The sequence below is a fragment of the Cervus elaphus genome, chromosome 5 (assembly GCF_910594005.1).
Source record: "Cervus elaphus chromosome 5, mCerEla1.1, whole genome shotgun sequence".
Taxonomy (NCBI): domain Eukaryota; kingdom Metazoa; phylum Chordata; class Mammalia; order Artiodactyla; family Cervidae; genus Cervus; species Cervus elaphus.
This window is the reverse complement of record NC_057819.1, coordinates 31,909,509-31,934,866: the sequence shown is the minus strand read 5'-3', so window position 1 is coordinate 31,934,866 and position 25,358 is coordinate 31,909,509. Positions and strand designations below refer to the sequence as shown.

General features: G+C 40.8%; 1 protein-coding gene across 1 annotated transcript in view; it reads left to right on the top strand.

Annotated features, from left to right (window-relative positions):
• Nucleotides 1-411: 411 nt before the first annotated feature.
• C5H4orf45 (chromosome 5 C4orf45 homolog) overlaps nucleotides 412-25,358 on the top strand; it is a 132,929-nt gene continuing 107,982 nt past the window's right edge. Inside the window, exons 1-2 of the mRNA XM_043902311.1 lie at nucleotides 412-522; nucleotides 2,080-2,201. Coding sequence (XP_043758246.1) covers nucleotides 2,138-2,201 — 64 coding nt within the window. The 5' untranslated portion in view covers nucleotides 412-522; nucleotides 2,080-2,137. The remainder of the gene's footprint in view (nucleotides 523-2,079; nucleotides 2,202-25,358) is intronic.

Here is a 25,358-nt window from a genome sequence, read left to right as displayed (position 1 = left end):
GGGGAAGATGGTGGACTCATGTCCCGAAGAACCATCTTAGTTGAGATAGAATTCAGGCTACTTTTATACTAAAGGGGAGAGGTTGTGACTGGTTGCAAACTTCTTGGTGCTAGAATCCTTTGTTCTTGCAATTGTCCAGGTAGATCAGGTCCCAATGTTCCTATAAACTTCCAACAAGACAAATGTTATTCTCTGTTCTGAAACTTTTAATCTCTATATGAATGGAAGACTGTCATACTTTTAAAGATCAGAACCTTGAGAATGGGCTATATTTTAGGTGAGAGGCAACATTCTTTCACAAAGGTCAGAGCCTGCAAGACAGTACAGGCCACAGAGCACAAGGGTTAGAGCTAAAGGAACAGATCCAATTTGGAATCAGGTCTGTTCTTTTCTGTTACACATCTATGCGGTCTGGTCATGCTCTTTGGAAGCTGGTGGTGGACAAGATGGTTATTTGAGATCTATACCTGTGGACAGAAAGAAGCTGAAGCAGGATTGGGCAGAGGAAGAAGCTGAACTGTGGTAAGGGCTCAACAAAGCCTTGGCTCACCAGGTGAAAAATGGTCCCATGACAGGTGGAAACATATGACTTTATCCCCTCATCTCACTGAGTCTTCTGACCATGCTGCCCAGGGAGGGCTTGACCTCTGACAGAGACCAACTCCCTGCAACTAAAGCAGCCCCTTTAAAAAATTTATTTATTTGTTTTTGGCTGTGCTGGGTCTTCGTTGCTGTGCAGGATTTTCTCTAGTTGTGGTGTGTGGGCTTCTCATTGCACTGACTTCAATGGTTGTAGCACATAGGCTGAGTAGTTGCAGCAGCTCCTGGGCGATAGAGCACTGGCTCAACAGTTGTGGCACATGAGCTTAATTGCTGTGCAGCTTGTGGGATCTTCCTGGATTAGGGATCGAACCCGTGTCTCCTACATTGGCAGGCAGATTCTTTATCACTGAGCCACCAGGGAAACCCTAAAGCATACACCTGAAGGGAGACCTGGGGGCACATCCCTTTGCTAGCTGTCTAGCAACCCTCTCTATAATTCACATAGAGTGTTCTTAGCATAATTTCTCTCAAACAAAAGACATTACATTTTCAGTAAAGAATACATGCTGTATATTTAAGATTGAATTAAAAATTGCCATTAGAGTTTATATTCCATGGATTATCAAATGGTCAATATTATATTTCCAGGAAGGTTGGAATTAGCTGTTGATTTATTCATCCCACAAACATTTCTTAAGTGTCTATTGGATAGTAGTCTCTGGAAATTGAAATATGAATAAAGATGCTTTTCCCTGAACTGGGAGTTGGATTCTAGTAGGAAGCAGAGAAAATAGACAAATGAAGCAAAGTGGAAGGAGTTTAACAGGTAGGTATAAAAAAGATGCCATAGAAGTTAAAAGGGCATGAAGGAGCCAGTGGTCAGCTGTGTCTGCAGACCTCCTCCTGGGAGAGGAGATGTGGGCTCCACTTCACAGAGAACAAGAAATATACCCAGAGGAATGTTACAGGAAGAACAAATGAATGGGTAAAGGCTCAGAAGAATGAAAGAGCATCTTACACGATGGGAACCACAAGTAGACTATGTGACTGAGGCATAGATTGTGTTTAAGGAAGTATTGGAATATGGGGGAAATATATAAGCAATTATTTTATTCATTTATTAATACAGTTTTTATTTGTATTTTATCTAGCCAGGTTTCCTCAAAAGCTTTTAACCACAAGTTTGTGATTTTTTTGTTTGGTTTTGTGATAACACCCTTCTGCACATTTTTTGAGGCTATGTTGAAAGATGGTGTTGATTGAGTCTGCCAGGTCATGGGTGCCGTAAGGCTGCTCTATTTCTAGTACCCTAACAGGTCTGTTCTTGACTTGATGTTGACAGATAAGGGAATGAGATGTTTGGGCACCATTCCTGGGGATGCTGCGGCTGTGTGTCTGTTCCTGGGGGCTGGAATACTGAACAGTGTTAGAAGGAACACTCTGCCTTCCTGTCATAATGAGTCCTTAGCAACCACCTAGTTCAGGTCACAGACAGGGAAAGGAGAGACAGCAGAGTCTTTGCTCTTTCTGGTGCAGATAAATTGGACTGAGGACGCTGGGAAAGAAAATCAGTAGCACAGCTACACCCTTGGCCATGGCGTGTGTAACCTTTCGAAAACCAGTATCAGCCACAGTGGGGAAGCAGATGGTGTTCACAGGTAAAGGGCTTTTCTGTATCTTTCACAAGGAGACTGAAGCTTCCTTAATCGCTCACCTATATGATACTCAAATGACAATGAACTTGAGGAGGAAAGAACCACACACACTTATTCTACATGATTCTGCTGCTCTTATTATGCACTCAGCCTGAGCTGAGTTGCCTTGAATAGATTTGTGATGCCCTGTTCTCACTAATTTAGGAATTTTTTCATGTCATACAGTTTATGTTTTGTGTAACTGGGGCTGCTTTGATGTTAATACAAATTATAGTAGTGATCATATTTTCATTATTACTGATTTAAGTTTCTTGTATTTTTAGAAACTTGACATATTTGATTGATAAAAATTTGAGCAAGATGTAAGCCTAGTAAAATGTCGGCTGGCATTTTGTTCCTTCAACTTGCTTTAAATGATTTGGATGGTATGTCTGTGTGGAATTATGTATATGTATAATGGAATCACTTTGCTGTGTACCTCAAACTAATGAAACATTGTAAATAAACTATACTTCAGTTTTTTAAATGTAGTTAAATAGACTATGACTAATTGTGATTTCTGCAAGAAATGTCACAATTTTATCTTATTTCCTTTATGTTTTAAAATTACAAGCCTATTTTTAAGCATATCCCTTGCTTATCTGTAAATTCTCACTGCAATCCTGAGAAGCTTGGCTCCTGCTCTTTGCCACCCATTTATTTAACTGTTTAATTTCCACCGGGTCTCCCGCATTGCAGGCAGATTCTTTACCATCTAAGCCACTGGAGAAGCCATATGTATGTGTATACAAGTATCAGAATTGCTAACCAGTACTTCAGGAGAAGAAACTTGGTCAGCTAGAGTACAATGCTTCCTTACCTTCCTTTTGCCTTTGGGCTTAGGGCTTTGCTCATTTCCAAAGTTACTTAAGGTCAAAGTTACCAAAGGTCAGCTCCTTTCACCCACTCCCTCCAGTGAGATTGCTTTATATATTTGTAATACAGTTATTCTCCTGTCACTGTCTGAATTCTATTCTAAAATCCCCCAGACTCCTAAATGATTTTTTTAAATTTGCGTACACCAAGCTTTGGTCTCTGTGCTGTAAGTCTTCAGGTTTTGACAACTTCGTAAGGTCACGTACCCACCATGACAGTACTTTTCAACCCTTTAAATGTCCCTATGCTTCACCTACACATCCCCCCTTTTCCCTCACTGAGTTCCTGGCAGCCACTGATCCTTTTTCTCTCTCTCAAGTTTTGCCTTTTCCTGGATATCATAGAGCTGGAATCATACAGTAGGTAGCCTTTTCAGATTGGCTTCATTCACTTGTCAATATGCATTGAAATTTCCTCCATGTCTTTTCATGGCTGGAGTATTCACTTATTTTTACCACTGAATAGCCTTCCATTGTAGGGTTGTATCACAATTTGTTGACCTAATCATCTTGGCAATTCTGGAAAAAAAAAAAACTTCTGTGAGACTTCCGCATGGATATGTTTTCAGATCAATTTGGTACACACTCAGCAGTGTGATTGCTGGATCATTTGGTAAGACTCTGTTTAGCTTTGTAAGAAACTGCCACGTTGAAATAAGTCAGAAAGAGAAATTGTATTGTATCTTAATGCATATGAGTAGAATCTGGAAAGATGGTACAGATGAGCTGTTGGCAGGGCAGGAATAGAGATGCACACAGAGAGGACAAATGTGTAGACATAGGGCAGGAAGGGGGGAGTGAGACGAACTGGGAGAGAGAGATTGACACATATACGCTACCACGTGTAAAAAGTAACTAAGTAGTGGGAAGCTCTGAATGGCGCAGGGAGCTCAGCTCTGTGCTCTGGGATGACCTGAAGGGTGGGGTGGGCGTGAGTGGGAGGGAGGGTTAGGAGGGAGGGGATATATGTATCCATGTGGCTGATTCACTGCCTGCCTTGTACAGCAGAAACCACCACAGCATTGTAAAGCAGCTACACGCCAACAACAGCAACAAATCAGAAAAGCAGCTGCCAAATGGTCTTGCATAGCAGCTGTACCGTTTTGCGGTCTCGCTTGCAGTTAAGTGAGAGTCCCTGCTACTTGGCACCCACGTCAGCATTTGGTGGTCTTTCTGTTCTCACCTTTAGCCATTCTTACCAGATGTAGTTACGTCTCACTGCTGTTTTAATTCATAATTCCGTAATGGCCAACGATCATATACTAAATTGCCATCTGAATATTTTCTTTGATGTGATGTCTGTTCATAATGTTTGCCTATTATAAAATACTTGTTTATTTTCTTACTGTTGAGTTTGAACAGTTCTGCATGTATTTTAGAGACAAGTCTTTTATAGATAAATGTTCTGATAAATATTTTCTCCTGGTTTGTGGCTTGTCTTCATTTTCTTAACATAGTCTTTGATAGAGCAGAGCACAAGTTTTAGTTTTAATAAACAACTTTAATACTTAGTTTAATAAACCACTTTAATATTTAACATTTATTAATTTAGTTTTAATAATTGATTTTTCTTTCATGATGCTTTTGATATTATATCTAAAAATGCATCACCACATCCAGAGTCTCCTAGATTTTTGTCCTTGTTTTCTTCTAAAATGTTTTCCTATTTTGTGTTTTCATTTGTCTATAATTCATTTCACAGTGATTTCGTGTCTTTTAAACTTTTCATTTCCATCAGCCAATTGATTTCCTTTTCTCCTTAAGCCAGCCTGGGTTGGGTTTTCTGTCACTTGCAGCCATGAATTTCTTATAATCTATGTCAGTGTGTACTTGGTTTCATGTATTTACATAGCTCAAATTCTTATCACTTTTGATAGGCTTCAGGTTTTACATTATGTTGATGCATAATAATTCACTTTGTGTTCTCCTATATTTTATATTTAAATCCCGAATTACCTCTGTTATAATTAAAGCTGCACGAATACTTTTGGGTATTTTTCCTTCTCTGTTATTTTCTCATGGTATATTAACAGTGAGTGGAATTAGGTGGTGAAAGATACAAACTTATTGAGGCCAGAGACTTCAGAGAATTGTATAAAATATTATGAACAATATATTTGTATTTAAAGTCTGCAAATAGTTTTAAAAATCACTGTTATTTATTTTTGATAATGGGGAGTTATATATCAATCTATTTGACTATAACATTTAAAATTTTTGTTATGAATATTTTAGAACATAACCCACTTACCTGCCACTCATATTCAACAATTTATCAAAAACTTCCCACATTTGATCACATAGTTTTTTTCTTTTTCATTTGCTAAAATATTTTAAAGTGAATTTCAGACATTCTATTATATCCTACATATTTCACAAGCATGCATGCTAAGTTGCTCAGTCGTGTCTGACTCTTTGAGACCCCATGAACAGGCTTCTCTATGGGATTTTCCAGGCAAGAATACTGGAGTGAGTGGCCATTTCCTTCTCCAGGGGATCTTCCCGACCCAGGGATAGAAGCTGAGTCTCCTATCTCTCCTGCATTGGCAGGGGGATTCTTTACCACTGAGCCACATGGGAAGTCCCACGTACTTCACTGTGCATCACTCCCCCTCCCAAATGAACATATTCTTACATAACCACTTTGTCATTATCACATCTAGCAAAATATAAAACTATCCTCTAACAGCATGTAATTACTAGTCCATGGTAATATTTCCCTCATTGCCTCTAAAATGCATTTTTACAGTTGATTGCAAAAATACAGATCTGAATTAGGTCCACACATTGCATTCAGTTGTGTTCTTTCCCTTGATGTCCTATAAGCTGATACAGGTGGAAGCAGTGACAGACTTTCTCTTCTTGGGCTCCAGAATCACTGTGGATGGTGACTGCAGCCATAAAATTAGAAGATGGTTGCTTTTTGGAAGAAAGGCTATGACAAACCTAGATAGCATATTGAAAAGCAAAGACAGGTCCATATAGTCAAAGCTATGGTCTTTCCAGTAGTCTTGTGTGGATGTGAGAATTGGACCATAAAGAAAGCTGAAGGCTGAAGAATTGATGTTTTCAAACTGTGATGCTGGATAAGAATCTTGAGAGTCCCTTGGATAGCAAGCAGATCAAACCAGCCAATCCTAAGGGAAATCAACCCTGAATACTCACTCATTGGAAGGACTGATGCTGAAGCTGAAGCTCCAGTACTTTGGCCACCTGATTTGAAGAGCCGATTCATTCGAAAAGACCCTGATGCTGGGAAAGAATGAAGACAAAAGGAGAAGAGGGTAGCCAAGGATGAGATGGTTTGATGGCATCACCAATTCAATGGACATGAACTTGGGTGAACTCTGGGAGAAGGTGAAGGACAGAGAGGCCTGGGTATGCTGCAATTCAGACATGACTTGGCGACTGAACAACGGCAACAGTAAGCTGGTACAGTCTTCTTTCTTTTCCTGTTGCAAAGACTGGGTCGGTCATCCAGCAGAAATACCTAACATTCTGAATTTGTCTGGTGTCATGTCATTTAATGTGTTCCTCTGTCCTCTGTGTTTTCCAAAATTGGAATCTGGCTCTTGAGGTCCAACTCTTTGGGCAAGCTTGTTGCTTGAATGCTGCTGTGGTCAACACATCATACACAGAGCAGACATTACAATTTTAATTTCTCTAAGACCCATCACTTAGGATCTTTCTAAGTTGTTGGGACTTAGTTCTCTTCTTTCTGAATTTGGAACTGATCTCAATGAGAAACTCATGGTCTTGTAAAGATATTGGTGTAAGTGGGTATGAACTCTGGTTAGGCAAATAAAAAGCTGATGTGCTGCATACTCTATATCAAATATTGTATAGTTCCAGTAAAAACATGGAAAATATTTTGTCCTATTAATAATTAATGAAAAAGCAATCAAATATGAGAAAGCATTTTAAAATTTATGCTGAATGCTGATATGTGAGGAAAAACTAAGTGGATTATCAGAGGATGAGACAATAGCTGAGAAGTTTTGCAGAAATTTTGAGGATGATTTCAGAGCACTTTTAAGAGTTTTATAGAGTTTTTACTAAAGCCTAATTTAATCTAGATAGCATATTAAAAAGCAGAGACATTACTGTGTCAACAAAGGTCCGTCTAGTCAAGGCTATGATTTTTCCAGTAGTCATGTATGGATGTGAGAGTTGGACTGTGAAGAAAGCTGAGCGCCAAAAAATTGATGGTTTTGAACTGTGGTGTTGGAGAAGACTCCTGAGAGTCCCTTGGACTGCAAGGAGATCCAACCAGTCCATCCTAAAGGAGATCAGTCCTGGGTGTTCATTGGAAGGACTGATGCTGAAGCTGAAACTCCAATACTTTGGCCACCTCATGCAAAGAGTTGACTCATGGGAAAAGACCCTGATGCTGGGAGGGATTGGGGGCAGGAGGAGAAGGGGATGACAGAGGATGAGATAGTTGGATGGCATCACTGACTCACTGGACATGAGTTTGGGTAAACTGGGAGTTGGTGATAGACAGGGAGGCCTGGTGTGCTGTAATTCATGGGGTTGCAAAGAGTTGGACACGACTGAGCGACTGAACTGAACTGAATTTAATTTTGGGGCTTCCCTAGTGGCTCAGATGATAAAGAATCTGCCTACAATGCAGGCGACCAGGTTTGATCCCTGGGTCGCAAAGATCACACGAAGAAGGGAGTGGCAACCCATTCCAGTATTCTCACTTGGAGAATTCCCTGAACAGAGGAGCCCTGCAGGCTACAGTCCATGGGATGGCAGAGTCAGACACAACTACACGACTAACACTTTCACTTTCAATTTAATTTTAAAGTCAAATTTTCCCTTTTTGCTGTAAGTGTAACACTCCTCATATTTATTGATAGCTATGATTGTTTTAATTTCAATCGCTTTCATCTCTAGTGAGACTCCATTATTCTGTGAGATGATTCATGTGTATTTACTTAGTGTACAGCCACTAATGAACTAATTTGCTGACTCATTACATTTTCTTTTTCGGCCCAATTTTAATATTTTTTCCTTTAAAAAATATTTTTGATTCTAAATTTTTATCATATATATTCGAAATTGAATGTAACAATTAGAAATTGAATCCTCTTTGAATACTGAAAAGTTGATCATGAGCTTCAGAGGATACAAAAATGAACAGGAATAAGATGTTTTTTTTGTCTTCTAGATACGTATAATCTGCTGTTCTTGTTATAACATCATAGGTTGTCCCATTTTGCTATTTAATCTAAATATTCACCACAGATGTCCTGGGAATGTAGTGTGACATAAAAAGGAGACAGAAATCCAATCCCAAAGGCCTTGAGGAGTCAAATGGAAGAGGTGGTGATGGAGGACCATGACCTTGTGGGATGCTTCACAAACTGCTCGCTGTGCCTTTTAAGTTTTGTGTCCTACTCCTTTCTTTTGACTGGCATAATTAGAGAATAAATTGCCTCCTATATGATGGATGGATCTTAGATTTTATTTATTCTGCAACTAATAAAAGGATAGAGATTCTTGTGGAAAAAAGTGTCAGTAGGCCCAACTTTTAAAACTTTTTAAAAAAATTGATATGAAACATATACTTGAGTAAATACATTCACCTAGTGTCCAGCTAGATAACATTTTACAAAGTGAACACACCAATGCACTTACTTTTTAGATTAAGAACATGAATATTTTCGCCATCCTAAAATGTTCCTTTATACCGTTTCCCTACCAATTCCCCCAAAGTCAAACATAGTTTTTATGTTTAGAATCCATATGTTTTTGATAAATGTGAGTTTAATTTGATGGGGAGTACTTTTATTGTCTGTATTTTTGAAACATTTTATTTGCCGGTTTATTCTTTCATGTAAGTTTTATTATCAATTTGCTAAGTTTTATTACACAGTGAAGAGATTTTATAGTTAATGTTATTTTGGCATTAAAATGGCCTTACTATGAAAACTAATATCATAAACAAAATTCTGAAGTGATTTTAAAGTATGTTAGAGCATGGTTATGTATTTTTACATCTGTTTGCAAACAAATGATAATATTTGTTTACTCAATTCCAGGTCCCATGCTGCTTTGAAGTTATAAAATTACATTTTAAAAGTTACATTTTTTATTAAGATTTTTAAAATAAATTTCTACTGGGTCCAAATTGAGAGACTGATGGAATAATTCCTATGGAATATTAAATTAAAAAGGCCCCATAAAAGATAATCTAATTTAGCCTATCATTTTTCAGATGAGAATACTGAGGTTCAGAGAACTGAGTCACCTGCTCAAGGTCACATAGTCTTGATCAGAAGGATGACAGCCTAGGCCTGCTTCTTGTTTGTATCATGAATGATGTACGTTATATCCAGGCGGGTGCGTGCATGCTCAGTTGTGTCTGATTCTTTGCGATCCCATGGACTGTAGCCCACCAGGCTCCTCCATTTGTGGAATTTCCCAGGCAAGAATACTGGGTTGGGTTGGCATTCCCGTCTCCAAGAGATCTTCCTGACCCAGGGGTCGAACTCATGTCTCTTGCATCTCCTGCATTGGCAGGTGGATTCTTTACCACTGAGCCACCTGGGAAGCCCAAGTTATTCCAGAGTACTAAGTAAATATATTAATGTATTTATTCAGCCATCAGAGATCTACTAGAAAATCTATACATGTAAACCAGAAATATTGCAGAATTCCACCATGGTACTTTTGTTAGAAATATATTAGAATTGGAAATACTCTCTAGGAAATGGCCAAAAAACATGATGAATGAAGCTATAAGTGGTGAAAGAAGTACATAAATGTGTATGTGATTTTGAAAAGCTCGCTCCATTAGCCTGGGTTTCTGACCCATTTATTTCATCTCGCTTTTTGCCCTGTGAAACTGTCACACTCATAGTTATGTCTCAAATGCAATTGTTCTAAAAATAGAAAATGACTTCATACAAAACTGCCAGTGGTTTCCTATTAGAAGAAAGAACCAAACAGTCCTCCTGGAAATTCAACTTAAGTCTCATCATTATAATTCAAGAAGCAAACATGTCACATTGTAAAAAACTAATTCATGATAAAGCTTACACATTTTCATGGGCCTGACACATTTAGTTGGCTAATCTGCATTTTATTCTGTAATTATAGCATGTGATTTGCCTGAATCAAAATTTATCTACAGGTGACAGCAGTTTCAAATAAATCCTACCTTAAATAATTGGCCAGGTGAATCATCACCGATGTGACTTCCAGAAAAAAAAAAATCAGTTGCTGGCATCACTCTGAAAAACATCTAAACCAAGCCCTTAGAAGAAGACTTCTAAGGACAAGCTTTGTCTCATACTCTAGTTTTTTGTTTTGTTTTTTAGACAATATACAACTTTATGGTATGAACTAAAGGAGAAGAGCTGATTTGCTTTTCTGGGCTTCGACTTAATTTTCCAAGGTTGATACTCTCTTAGGTTACATTAATATCACTATGGAGAAATGTGCTCAGGATTAAGTGAAAAATGTTTTGTGTTTTGGAGACAGGGTTTGAAAAAAGTAACTATTTTGTCAAAGATTAGCGGATGGTTCACTGTGCCACCTGCTAAGAAATCAACATGAGGAGCTCGTTTCAAGAAACAGAGCTGTCGTGTCCTCGCTCCTCCTAACCTTTTTTCTTTCATTCTTTTTATTGGAGTATAATTGATTTATAACGGTGTGTTAGTTTCAGTTGTAGAGCAAAGGGATTGAGTTATACATACATATACATTCCCTTTCAGATTCTTTTCCCATATAGGTTATTACAGAATATTGAGTATAGCTCCCTGAGCTATACAGTAGGTCATTATTGGTTATCTATTTTATATATGTTGTTGTTTAGTCACTAAACTGTGTCTGACTCTTGTGTAACTCCACGGACTGTAGCCTGCCGGGCTTCTCTGTCCATGGGATTTCCAGTGCAAGAATACTGGAATAGGTTCCCATTTCCTTCTCCTGGGTATCTTCTCAACCCAGGGATCAAACCCACATCTCCTGCATTGACAGGTGGATTCTTTACCACTGAGCCACCAGGGAAGCCTATTTTATATATAGGCATGTATATATGTTAATCCTAACCTCCTAATTTACCCTTTTCCCCACTCCTCTCACCTTTGGTAACCATGTTTGCTTTCTACATCAGTGAGTCTGTTTTGTAAATAACGTCATTTGTATAATTTTTTTTAGATTTCACATATAAGTGATAGCATATGATTTGCCTTTGACTTGCTTCCCTTAGTACAGTAATCTCTAGATCCATTCATGTTGTTGCAAATGGCATTATTTCATTCTTCTTATGGCTGAGTAGTATTTCGTTGTAAATATGTACCGCGTCTTTTTTGTCTATTCCTCTATTGATGGACATTTAGGATGTTTCCAAGTCTTGGCTATTGTAAATAGTGCTGCAATGAGCATTGGGGTGCAAGTACTTTTTGAATTAGAGGTTCCATCGTTTCCAGACATATTCCCAGGAGTGGTATTGCTGGATCATATGGTAGCTCTATTTTTAGTTTTTTAAGGAAATTCCATACTGTTCTCCATAGTGGCCATACCGATTTACATTCCCTCCGACAGTATAGGAGGGTGCCCTTCTCTCCACACTCTCGTCATCTTTTATTGTTTGTAGATATTTTGATGATGGCCATAGATTTGATTTGCATTTCTCTAATAATTAGTGATGTTGAGCATCTATTCATATGCTTGTTGGTCATCTGTGTATCTTCTTTAGAGAAATGTCTATTTAGGTCTTCTGTCCATTCTTTGATTGGGTTCTTTATTTTATTTTTTGATATTGAGCTATGTGAACAGTTTGTATACTGTTGGTTGCCTCATTTGCAAATTCTCTCTCACCGTCCTTACATTGTCTTTTCTTCTTAACCCTTCTGCCCACAGTCTTCTCATCTGCAATTTGAGGCTAGTAGTAACTATTTCAGGTCAGGAAGTCTCCTGGAGAAGGGATGGGCTACCCACTCCAGTATTCCTGGGCTTCTCTGGTGGCTGAGACAGTAAAGAATCTGCCTGCAATGAGGGAAACCTGAGTTCTATCCCTGGGTTGGGAAGATCCCCTGGAGGAAGGCACGGCAACCCACGCCACTATTCTTGCCTAGAGAATCCCCATGGACAGAGGAGCCTGGTGGGCTACAGTCCATGGGGTCACACAGAGTCCGACATGACTGAGCAGCTAAACCCAGCACAGTATCTATTTCATGACATATTCTATGATGATTTAATGAAATGAGAATGCCTGATATAATAAGAATTCAATAACTTTTTGGACTTAAAAAATAATGTATGCTACTTATTTTCTTCAGAAGATCTTGGAGAGGACTCAAAAATCATCTTAGAATCCTATTTTTTATGCTAAATCAGCCAAGTACACATTATTTCCTAAAGTCTTAAACCATAAGTGAATTTTTAATGGGCACAGAGAGGAAAAAATCCAAGAATATCTAAACTTATGGTTTTTAAACTTCAATGTGCATTGTGAATCACCTGGGAAGCCTTGTTAAAATGTACATTTCTGATTCCAGGCTTAGGAGCCTGCATTTCTACTAAGCTCTCAGGAGATGCCCAAGCTGCTGGTCAAGGGACCACACCTTGAGCAGCGAGGACCTGAACTCTTCTGGCCCGTCTAGTCACTATTGTGACCTTGGACTAGGTGTTTATCTCTCAGTGCCTCGTTTACATCATCTGTAAAACAGTGATATTAGTATCTACTTCATAGGGCTGCTAGGAGTTTTAAGTGAGTCAATGTACACAGAGTACTTAGACCACTGTCTGTATAATAATACTTAGAGCTCACACACACATACATTTTTAAGCTGCTAACTATTGACCTTTTGTATCTTCCTATAAACCTGATCTAAATAATACCAAGGAAAGCAAGTTGCATTACAACAATGTTGTGGGAGAATGGCAGGTTTTTAAAAAATTAATTACTTAATTAATTTTACTGGAGTATCATTGATTTACAATGTTGCATAATATAGAATAGCAGATTTTGGAATTCTTCAGGTTTACCGCCTGAATTCCCGTCATCTTGGTTAGGAAAACGACCCGACACTTTGTGGTCGGGAAGGATGGAGAGGTCGCCTTGGGGGCTCTCTTTGTCTGTCTCCCCTGAGTCGTGCTTCCCTCCCCTTTTTCCTCCTCTCCTGCTGTGGCAGATGCTAGCGAATTGTGCTTCTCAGCAGGTGATCAGGGGTGAGGTGCCTGCTCTGTTACTAGCCCCAGTTGCTAGCAGTTATCTCAGAAAAGGTGGAACCTTTCACAGCTCCTACTAAAAGGCCCTTTTGACTACAGGTATCATGTTTTTTTAGTCATTCATTTATTTATTTATTTAACTTATTTATATTTGGTTGCACTGGGTCTTCATTGCTTTGCTCAGGCTTTCTCCATGTGCGGCGAGCAGGGGCTTCTCTTCTTGGCAGTGCTGGGGCTTCTCATTGCAGTGGCCTCTCTTGTTGTGGAGTACAGGCTCTAGGTGTATGGGCTTCGTTGCTCCAAGGCACGTGGAGTCTTCCCGGATCAGGGATCAAACCCATATCCCCTGCATTGGCAGGTGGATTCTTATCCACTGTGCCACCAGGAAAGTACCCACAGATATCATCTTTAACAAAATTACACCCTAGGGAAGAGTCCCAGACAGGTAGAAGGTTACCCACTCCTTTAAGAATAATGGTGCTTCTGGAGAAGGAAATGGCAAACCACTCCAGTATTCTTGCCTGGAGAATCCCCCCAGACAGCGGAACCTGGCTGGCTACAGTCCATGGGGTCGCGAAGAGTCGGACACGACTAAATGACTTCACTTTCACTTTAAGAATAGCAGCGGTCTGAAAGTGACCTCGAAACACTTACAGTGGTCAAATCATTTCTCTGAGGCAGCACTTTCTAAAATAAGGAAATAATTTCTGAAAACTATAGAATTGCAGGCAAGGCAGTCATTTGAGAGGAGGAAGTTCTGTATCCGGGGTTGAGCTGCACAGACCTGGCAAGGAGCCCCAGCACCCCATTTCCAAGCTGGGGCTGAGCAGGATTGACCTTCCCTGATGAGGACTTGGGAGCCTGAGGAAAGCTTCTGGAGGAAGAAAAGCGGCTCGGGTTTATTTCCAAGCCTCATTCTTGTTGGTCAAGGGACCTGCCTGGGAATGGAGGTGGGAGGACCGGAGGCAGAGCCAGGAACCCCACGTGGGTCGGATGAGTGCAGCACCTCCCAGGTTTACTAGACACCGATGAACACTCATTGGCACACAGTTGGGGGAAGTCGGGGGCCACTGAGGAACAGGAGACTTGGTGAGCCTGGAAATGGGAGCCACATCCACTTTCCATGAGCAATACTAAGACCTCCCTGCAGGGGACTCTGAACTAACCAGTTCCAGAGTTAGGGCACTTATTCTTGTCATGTGATGTGTAGAAGAACCACTTGTCGAGACATTTATGAATGCAGAAAGCCCCAAATTCTGGGTTAGTTTTTCTGGGGAGTTGGAACCTGCCCTCAAACAAGCACATGGAGAGACTCTGACACAGGGGGTCATGTGACACTTTGTGGGGCACATAGCCCCTTGGACAGCAGGAACTATTCCTCCTCTGCCCCCGGAAGGTCACAGTTCCTCCAAGGCTGGAGGTCTAACTGGCCTCTAGTCAGAACAGAAGTCTTAGCTCACAACCGTTGGTTTTTGTCTTTTTTTAATTAAAAAATTTGTTTTAGCCCAATGTTCACTGTGGTGACTCAGTGGTAAAGAATCCACCCGCAATGCCAGAGATACGGTTCCCATCCCTGGGTGGGGAAGATCCCTCAGAGAAAGATATGGCAACCCACTCCAGTATTCTTGCCTGGAGAAATGCCATGGACAGAGGAGCCTGGTGGGCTACAGTCCACGGGGTCATGAAAGTCAGACACGACTTACCAACTAAAAACAACAATGTTCACTGCAGTACTATTTACAACAGCTAGGGCGCAGAAGCCCGAGAAGGCAATGGCACCCCACTCCAGTACTCTTGCCTGGAAAATCCCATGGACGGAGGAGCCTGGTGGCTGCGGTCCATGGGGTCGCTAAGAGTCGGACACGACTGAGCGACTTCACTTTCACTTTTCACTTTCATGCATTGGAGAAGGAAATGGCAACCCACTCCAGCCTTCTTGCCTGAAGAATCCCAGGGACGGGGGAGCCTGGTGGGCTGCCGTCTATGGGGTCGCACAGAGTCGGACACGACTGAAGCGACTTAGCAGCAGCAGCAGCAGGGCACAGAAGCAACCTAGATGTTTCATGTCCATCAATAGATGAATGAATAAAGAAGTTGTGGTACATATATACAATGGAATATTAGTCATGAAAAAGAATGAATTTGAGTCAGTAGTAGTGAGATAGATGAAACTAAAACCTATTATACAGAGTGAAATAGGTCAGAAACAGAAAAACAAATATTGTGTATTAACGCACATATATATGGAATCTAGAAAAACAGTACTGATGAACCTATTTGTAGGGCAGGAATAAAGATGCAGACATAGTGAACGGACTTGTGGACAGAGGGGGAAAGGAAGGGTGGGGTGAATTGAGAGAGTACCGTTGACATATATACACTATCATGTGTGAAATAGACAGCTAGTGGGAAGCTGATGTATAGCCCAGGGAGCTCAATTCGGTGATCTGTGATGACGTGGAGGATTGGGGGGAGTGGGAGCAATATTCAAGAGGGCGGGGATAAATGTATACATATAGCTGATTCATGTTGCTGTGCGGCAGAAATCACCAGAACATTGTAAGACAGTTATCCTCTAATTAAATGTAAATTTAAAAAATTATATTTGATTTGCAATGTTGTGTTAGTTTCAGGTGTACACTAAAGTGAATCAGTTATACATATGCATGCATGCTAAGTTGCTTCAGTTTTGTCCAACTCTTTGCGACCCTTTGGACTGTAGCCCACCAGACTCCTCTGTCCATGAGATTCTCCAGGCAGAGTGGGTTGTCATGTCCTCTTCCAGAGGATCTTCCCAACCCAGGGATCGAATCTGAGTCTCTTGTCCTGGCAGGAGGATTCTTTACCAAGTCACTTGGGAAGCCCCAGTTATATGTATCCATGTATCTATTCTCACATGCATATTTTTTAAATATAAAGGTTTCTAAGTGTAATTTAAAGGCTCAATTTTTTTTTTAAAGATGGGAACATTTATATAGTTCAAATTATTGTATGTTATTTCATTCTGTAAATGATGATATAAAATGAAATATGTCTTTCAGCCCAATGGATTATGGCCATGATAACAGGATAATTAGGAATCTAAGTAGTCAAAACATGCAAACAAAGCTATCTGATGTTAAGATTAGTGAATAAATGCTAATGGCAATCAGGTCAGCTAAATTCTTTGTTTATAGCAAGGAAACAATACCACCCACATCTCTTTCTTTTACAGATTTCCAGACTCTTTCAAACTTCAATTCACAAGCTAAGTAGCCACCTTTCTTTTCACAATGTGGAAGCAGAAAAAAGTAGACATGCTAGTCACGTGGGCTAAGTAAAGATGTTTAAAAGCACACACCTTTGATTTGACAATCCTCAGAACTGACATGGTAGATCTCATTCATTTCCTTTCCTGGGGATTGTGCAGCCACTTAGGACATGGGTCCCACCACTGGACTATACTCCCTCTGGGGACCTCCTAGAGGGCAAGTGGGTGCCTGGATGCACACCGCTCACACACATGCTTTCACAGTGGAAATGACCTGAGGACTGTCAGATCCTCTTGTTTGCAGGGATTAAAAAATTAGGTTTTCACTTCCAGGTCACAGGGATTTTTTTTTTCTCAATTCCAATGTCTTAGACTTCCTTGAGGGGCTTCCCAGATGGTGCCAATGATAAAGAATCCTGCCAGTGCAGGAGACCTAAGAGATGTGGGTTTGATGCCTGAGTCTGGAAGATCCCCAGAAGGAGGGCCTGGCAACCCACTCCAGTATTCTCGTCTGTAGAATCCCACTGACAGAGAAGCCCAGTAGGCTACCTCCATAGTCACAGAGTCGGACGCGCCTGAAGCGACTTAGCACGCATGCACAGACCTCCTTGAAATGACCCCCCCCACCCCCACCCAAGTTATAGCTTATCACTGACCCTGGATCATACTTACTCAGAAAAGACTGAATGAGAACTTGCAGTAAATCCTCAGCCCTGTCGTAGGGGAAGTGTTGTGGAAAGACCATCTGATTGTATGGATTTCTGACATGAGGACTATAAAGTAGGAAGTTATTTACACTGCGCTATATATTGGTCAAGAATCCCATCAATCACTGTTAAATAAACAGTCCCCACTGCAACTCCCACTCCAACTAGAGGGCTTGGAGGAAGCAGCTTGTCCACAATCAATGCAGGAAATTGAAATCCTCTGCCTCTGTGATTTGGGGTTTGAGCACCTTTATTTGGCTTTCTTCATCTTAAGTCACGCGGCCTTGGAGGATGGCTTTGGAAGATTCAGCCGTGGTATTAAGCTGGACTATCTCTCAAAAATGATCTCCAAATTTGGGTGGGAATTTGTCTAGTCATTTTTGTCTGATGATATAACACAATAACTATATCTATAAACACTCACTTCATCACTGGGAATCACCTAAAAAAAAAAAGCAAGGTGTCTTAGCTAAAATGTTTGGGAGTTGAAACAGACGTTTGAGGCTGAGATTGTGGCCAAAGGCTGAGATTGTATGAAAAATGAGGACTATGTGTTTAAGTAGACAGTCCAGAGTTCTCAGAAAATGGGATTGAGTAGGTGAAAGACAAATGGAACGGAAAAGACCCCCACCCCACCTGGCACAAAGGCAGAGGGTCTAAGCTCGGGAATACCTATTTTCTCATATCTTGACCAGATGCAATTGAGAAAATAAAAGTGACTTGAATATAAGGTGGCTCCAAAGACAACTTCTGCCATGACCGTTCTTCTTGTTGTCTGTTCATCCTAAGGCATCACAAACATGGGGCCTTCTATCAACTCCCACCTTCGTCTAATGACTGCTATATCTTACCCTCCCCATCTCCCTCATCTTCTCTTCTGTAGTTACAAAGAGATGGAGGAAGAATGAAGAATAAAACAAAAGTTGCACAGAGATCATCACAAACCTTAGCTGGTCTTTGTTTACATTTGTCAAAGTCCTACTGATTTAAGGAATCTTGACTAGAGCTTTGCACTTTAGCTCCATTACAGGCCTGACTTACTGTAGCCACACCCCAGCCGGCAGATCCAACAGCCAGGTGACTGGCGTCCCCTCCTTGACATGTCCTCTGCACTCTGGCTTTGGTTTGTCCTCTGGTCCAGGCTGAGACCTTGTTCCAGCCATACGTGCCTAGTCTGAGGATGACCAGCGGCCCCAGCTTACCCTGGAGGAAGGGTTTCCTGGGACACTGGAAATTTCAGTGCTAAAACTGGATGAGTGGGTCACCCTAACTCTGTCCCTGAGCTGCTGCCCCATCCTGGCCAGCCTGCTCAACCCAACACATTTACTTGTAGATGTGGATAGAAGTCATTATCTGAATTTTGCACAAAGCAGGGTGGGGAAGTGTTGGTGCTGTCAGGGCACCAAGCCAGAGTTCCTTCCTGTGTGGGCATTACTGCCTTCCTCCCTGGCGCTCAGAGGAAGATGAAGAGGACCAGGCTCTGCCACAGAGCTCAGTAGGTAGATGCACCCCTCTGCTCTGAGGACATCTCGCTCAGTTGCAGACGTGTGTGTTCACTGGCCTCTGCCTCTGTCTCATCTGGCGCTGCTGTTTCTCTTAACTAAAGACCACATGTTTTCCATGTCTGTGGTCCTATTTCTGTTTCGTTAACAAGTTGAACTGAATCTTTTTTTTTCAGATCCCACATATAAGTGGTATCATAAGATTTGTCTTTGTCTGACTTCATTTAGTATGAAAATCTCAGGTCTATCCATGTTCCTGCATTATTTCATTCTTTATGACTAATATTCCATTTTATATATATGTACGTGTATATATATATACATATATATGTGTATATATATATATATAAGCCTATATATATATAGGCTTCCTTGATAGCTCAATTGGTAAAGAATCAGCCTGAGACCTCGGTTCGATTCCTGGGTCAGGAAGATCCACTGGAGAAGGGAAAGGCTACCCACTTCAGTATTCTGGCCTGGAGAATTCCATGGACCGTATAGTCCATGGGGTCAAAAAGAGTTGGACACGACTGAGCAAATTTCACTTCATATATATGTATACCACATTTTTCTTTATAGGGAACATGGGGAGAGGGATAAATTAGGAGGTTGGGATAACATGTACACGTGACTATATATAAACTGAATAACCAAGAAGGACCCACTGTTTAGCACAGGGACCTACTAATCAATCTTTATACTCAATTTTTTATAATAATCTATAAGGGAAAAGAACTTGTAAAAGAATATATGTATGTATCTGAATCACTGTGTTGTACACCTGAAACTAACATGATACTGTAAATCAACTGTACTTCAATAAAAAAAAATAATTTTTTAAAAAGTTGTTTATAAAAATATAGGAAAAGAGGATTGTTAGACATGACACCAAAAGCACAACCCATGAGAGAAAACACTACTGTGGACTTTGGAAATTTTAAAACTTTTACACTGCAAAGATACTGTTGAGAGAAAAACATAAAATAAAATAGACCACTTGTACCAGATCATCTAATGAGTTCATCATAAACACAAGCAGAAGATCCTGAATCTATCCTAAATTGTTTCCAGTGACCCAAGGTGGCCTCAAATTTTACAAAGGGGCAAGACCAACATTCTGGGCTATCACACTTGCTTGTTGTTATTCAGTCGCTCAGTTGTGTCTGACATTTTGTGACTCCATGGGCTGCAGCACACAAGGCTTCCCCGTCCGTCACTATCTCCTGGAGCTTGCTCAAACTCATGCCCATTGAGTCGGTGATGCCATCCAACCATCTCGTCCTCTGTCATCCTCTTCTCCTCCTGCCTTCAATCTTTCGCAGCATCAGTCTTTTCCAATGCGTTGGCTCTTTGTGTCAGGTGACCAAAGTATTGGAGCTTAAGCTTCAGCATCAGTCCTTCCAATGAATATTCAAGATTGATTGCCTTTAGGATTGACTGGTTTGATCTCCTTGCAGTCCAAGGGACTCTCAAGAGTCTTCCCCAGCACCACAGTTGAAAAGCATAAATTCTTTGGTGCTCAGCCTTCTTTATGGTCCAACTCTCACATCCATACATAACTACTGGAAAAACCATAGACACTTGCTTAGAGGCAAAAAATAATAAGGTCTTTTTTAAAAAAAAATATTTTGGGTTTTTTTCCCCCTTGCTCTCAATGATCAGTTGTCCGTGTATTTGACCAGTCTCTATCAGCAGTCCTACCTAACATTAGGGTTGGGTAAGTCATGTAAGGGTTTCCCTAGTGGCTCAGATGGTAACAAATCTGTCTTCAGTACAGGAGACCTGGGTTCAGTCCCTGGGTTGGGAAGATCCCCTGGAGAAGGAAATGGCAACCAGCTCCAGTATTCTTGCCTGGAGAATTCCATGGACAGAGTAGCCTGGGCTACAGTCCATGGGGTCACAAGCAGTCACACGTGACTGAGGGGCTAACATTTTCACATTTTCAAGTTGTAAAGTGCAAACAAGAAGGACGGCATAATCCATTAGCTATTCTGAACTTGTCACAAACTAAACAAGCTGGGTTTGTGCCTTGTCACTTAGGGACTCTGGAACTACATTTCCCAGAACTTCCTTCTCCACAGTTTTAATCAGGAAGCTGTTTAGTGTGAGACCAGAAGGCAGAAGAAAAGCCGTCGACAATATGTCTGGGCCACCAGGTGCTGCTGTGGCCACTGACCTTGGCTCACCTTCCATACCTCCTTCATTCTCACTGACTCCGGGGCCAGGTGGTGTTTAGCCTCCAATCTGGAGGCTTGGAGGCTGTGAGAGACCCCCTGGGGTTCAGCTGATCCTTGTGGGTTCCAGTTTATCCTGCAACAGGAAAGCCCACTTTAAGTGGAAAAAGGGCACCTGGATGCAGTAGCCAGCATCCTGGATTTTCACAGCTAACTCACCCCTCGCTCGTTCCATCTCGCCTCCCTGTGTCTTACTGCCCCAAGACTCTCTGTTCACCATTTTCAAATCCACATTGACTTGAGCATTTCCTCTGATCTGCTGCTTGTCTTCAGCATCTGAGTCACTTCCCTGACCATGCATGGTGGCTGTCTCACAGGCAGAGTCTTTCCTGTGGAGCTGGGGGACCAGGACTCCTGGGACTCACCTTCTTTATGGTTCCGGCTTCAGAGGATAAGGAGATAGGACATGGCCTTAGCACCCAGGTCAGCCCAATGTAGAGCACAGTTTCAAAAACATTTCTGGAAGGAAGGCGAGAAGGTACTGATGAACTGACAAGTCCTTAAGAAGTGTACAGTCTGGCATTTTCCTTTATTACATTATTCTGGCACTAACATACATGTTGGACCAATCATTCTACTATCTAGAGAGTCATTCTGCATACCTCTGAAACCCCTAAGTGGGGTCAATAATTATCTCAGCATAAAAGGACAAGGCAGAGGGAACACATCAGTTTCTTCTCTGTGCTCGATTTTTTTTTAAGTACTTATTTATTTGACTGCATTGGGTCTTAGTTGCAGCATGCAGGATCTTAGTTGTGGCACACAGACTCTCTAGTTGTGGCGTAGGGACCCCAGAGCATGTGGGATCTGAGATTCCTGACCACAGGTTGAACCCATGTCCCCTATATTACAAGGCAGATTCTTAACCGCTGGACCACCAGGGAAGGCCTGTCTGTGCTCACTTTGCCGGGAGTAGATGTATGTTTGTGGAAAGCACAGGAGTCCTCTGAGGTGTCGCCTATCTCTTTCTTATTCAAAATGTCTCTACCTCTCCTTTCTCTGTGGTTTCTGTGGTCACTAATCGAACACTGCTGAGACCGGCATCAGAAACAGATTTCAGACAAAGAGTTTCCACCTACTCCCTTCACTCTACACTCTGCTCACCCAACACCTCAAACCTTTCCAGGGAGGTGGTTATATCTGTTCATGCTTCTTTGGAGGGGAGAGATTTGCTTTTTAGTGGAAATGGAAAATTAAGGTACTGCATATGCATTGCAGGCAGCCACAGGAGGGAATCATACAAGTTCAAAGGCAATGCATTTATCCCTCTCTTTTTACCGATGGCCCAGCTGCTGCTCACCCAGCATCTCCTTGTGGGGGTGGGGGGTAATTTCTCCTGTAAAAGTGAGAAATTGAGAGCCCAGCAGGATTCCCCACTCTAGTCTTTTTAACTTGACAAGCAAGCATGAAGTAGCTAGGTTGCAGCTACAAGGGGTTACCAGAGAAAAGGTGGGAAAGTGAAACAGGAAAGATGACAATCTAGAAAGTCTCCCTAACAAAAAAGGAAAAGGAAAAAAGAAGCAATAACAAAATTAATCTCCTTCCCTCTTCTGTTAACTAGAAAATTGGAAACTAGAAAAAGAGCTGTCATTTTTAAATTATTGCATTTTCCCCAATAGTAATTAATATGAAAAAGTAACACCTGATGGAGCAAAAGCACTGCTATTTTGTAATATGAGTGTTGCAGTAGTAAGTGGGTTAAATAGAGGGCAGCTAACTGGTCCTTGATTATTGATTTGATTTCTTCATCTGCTGGAAGGACTAACCAGCATTGGCAGAGGGTGGAAAATTCTGAGGTGGTCCTCTATGAACCTGTTCATGTCGTAGTGGTCTGGTTAATGGAGATAGTTGGCTGTGATGCTGGGAATCTGCTTTTCATTCCATTTCTCCTACACAGGTCACAGGAACATTAGATGGGTTCCCATCCCCACATTTCATCATGTATTTGATTGTATATTAATTTTTTAATATTTTGGCCATGCAGCATAGCACGTGGGATCTTAATTCCCCAATCAGGGATTGATCCTGTGCCCCCTGCATTGTAAGCATGGAGTCTTAATCACTGGGCCACCAAGGAAGTCCCATACTTATATTTTAAAGTTACAAATTCTAATTTTTCAGACTTGTGTGTTGACTTCATCAACCTGTCCAAATTCTGCTCAAGACCCACATTTCCCCTGACAGAAGCTGCTCTCCTTCTCAGGTGGGACTCAAACGCAGCCACATCAAATTGGGATTTAAACCCACAATCTCTGACTTAGGAGGGGATTTGAATCCACTTTCTTTTGATTGAAACCACTCGCCTAGTGTCAGGACTTTTGTCCTGACGAAAGCTCAGGTTCTTTGGTCTTGATGCACATGTAATTCATCTTGAGGCAAAGCAATAAGCAAAAAGTGAGTTTATTAGCACAGGAAGCTTGTGAGAGATACAAGCAGGCAGGCAAGGGGGCTCAGTCTTGAGAACACAGGGGGCTACACTTTTATAATCAAGGAAAAAGTGGGAGGTGAGAGGACCACTTTCTTCCTCATTTGGGGGTAAACGTCAAGGCTTACATCATTAGTTTCTCCTTTGACCCTATACCGTCCAACAGGGATCTTCATGGCACTATTTAAATCATATGTATATTAGCAGAAGAGTGGTAACATATAATAAAATATGGTAATTCATCTTAGGTTTCGGTATAATGTCCCCTTTCACTTAGTTTCTTTTCCCTTTGACCTGTATTCCTATCTTGGCTACATGCAGAAATGCTACTCTTCAAGGACAATTAACTCCGTGACTTCCTATATCTATTGTCGTGTGTTTTAACTATCAGGCTTTGTGGCTTGATTGTTCCTGGTGCTTGGATGCACCTTCCTTCAGGGTAGAGTAGCTTGTTGCTAGGTTACTGGGTTCTTTCCTTGAGTGGTCATTAGCTTAACAGTCTCCTAAATTCCCTTGAAATTCCCTTTCTGCCTTTAATTATCCTGTTCTCTCCCTGTCATGACTACCTCTCACTGCTCCTGCCCACCTCTGAAATTTCCCCTTCCTGCCGGGCAGCGTCACCCAGCTTCACTCTCTTTTTTCAGGGGCAAACACTCCTTGCTTCGATTATCAGCTCTCTGAGGACTGGACCAAGTCTTAGCCTTTTCCTTAGCCTCACTGGACAACACAACACTGCACATGTAGTAAGTAGTCACTATAATTTTTAAACATTAATCAGTCTAATCACATAAAGTGCTCGGTTTTAATCTTTTGTCAGCATCTTAATATATATTATTCACATTTGTATATAAATTACAATGCAACACATTACAAAAAGCTGAATTTCTTGGTTCCAACTCTTTTCTTTCTAACAGATTATTTCTCTTCCCTTGATCTAGCAAAACCTGGAAATTTTGTATGTATCTGCAAAGACTTTAAGGCAGATACCCAGAAGCCATACCAGTATTCCTGGCTTCGACTTTATTAAAGGGACTAAGTAGTACTGAAATCTCATTTCTTTTTTTGTTGTTGTTGTTGTTTGTTTATTTTAATTTATTTTTAATTGGATGATAATTGCTTTACATTATTGTGTTGGTTTCTGCCATATATCAGCTCATTTCTAAATGCCTTGCTACACTTGAAAAAGATTCTTTTTTTTTTTTTAAGATTCTTTCTAAATGGAAAATTCTCAGCTGTATTTTAAAAACTACATTATTCCAATAAGAATATGATACTATTTCAAAATGTGCTGATCTGGAGTCCATAATTGAGCTTGTTTGCATGAGACATTGGATTTCTCCCTTCCTTCAGTAAGGGAATTCTTCCTGTAACCTGCATTTCACACATTTATTCATTTAGTTTACAAATATCTACTGTATGTCAGAAAACAGACATTCTCTGCATTTGTATATTGGTTGAGGAAGGGAAAGTGACCAAGGGCAAAACAAGGCTGGGACTTTCCAATTTTGCCAGAGTCAGCTCACATTAAAAAATACTGTTAAATTATTTACACTCTTGTAGAGCTTTGGAAGTCCCCAAAATGATTTTCCCATAATTTAGTAGATAGATATTATATTACTGACCCTGTGCCTCAGACACATAAGAAAAATTAAGTCACAATTCATACTAAAAATTTAGGAGATTCTGTGGCGAGGTTGACACAGCCATCCTCTACATTTGAAAGGACAATGTAGAAACCAGCATAAACAAATAATTAAATCATTGGTTGTTGGGCTGAAGGCACATCATGGCAACATAGTAAGTGTACTTGTTTCAGGACAAAGAGACTCACCAAGAGTAAGTGCCATTTAGTGTCACATGCTGAAGCACAAATGTTTAAGAGTACTATTCTCATCTTTTATTTAAAAAATGGTGGTAAAATGATCATATATAAAATGGTA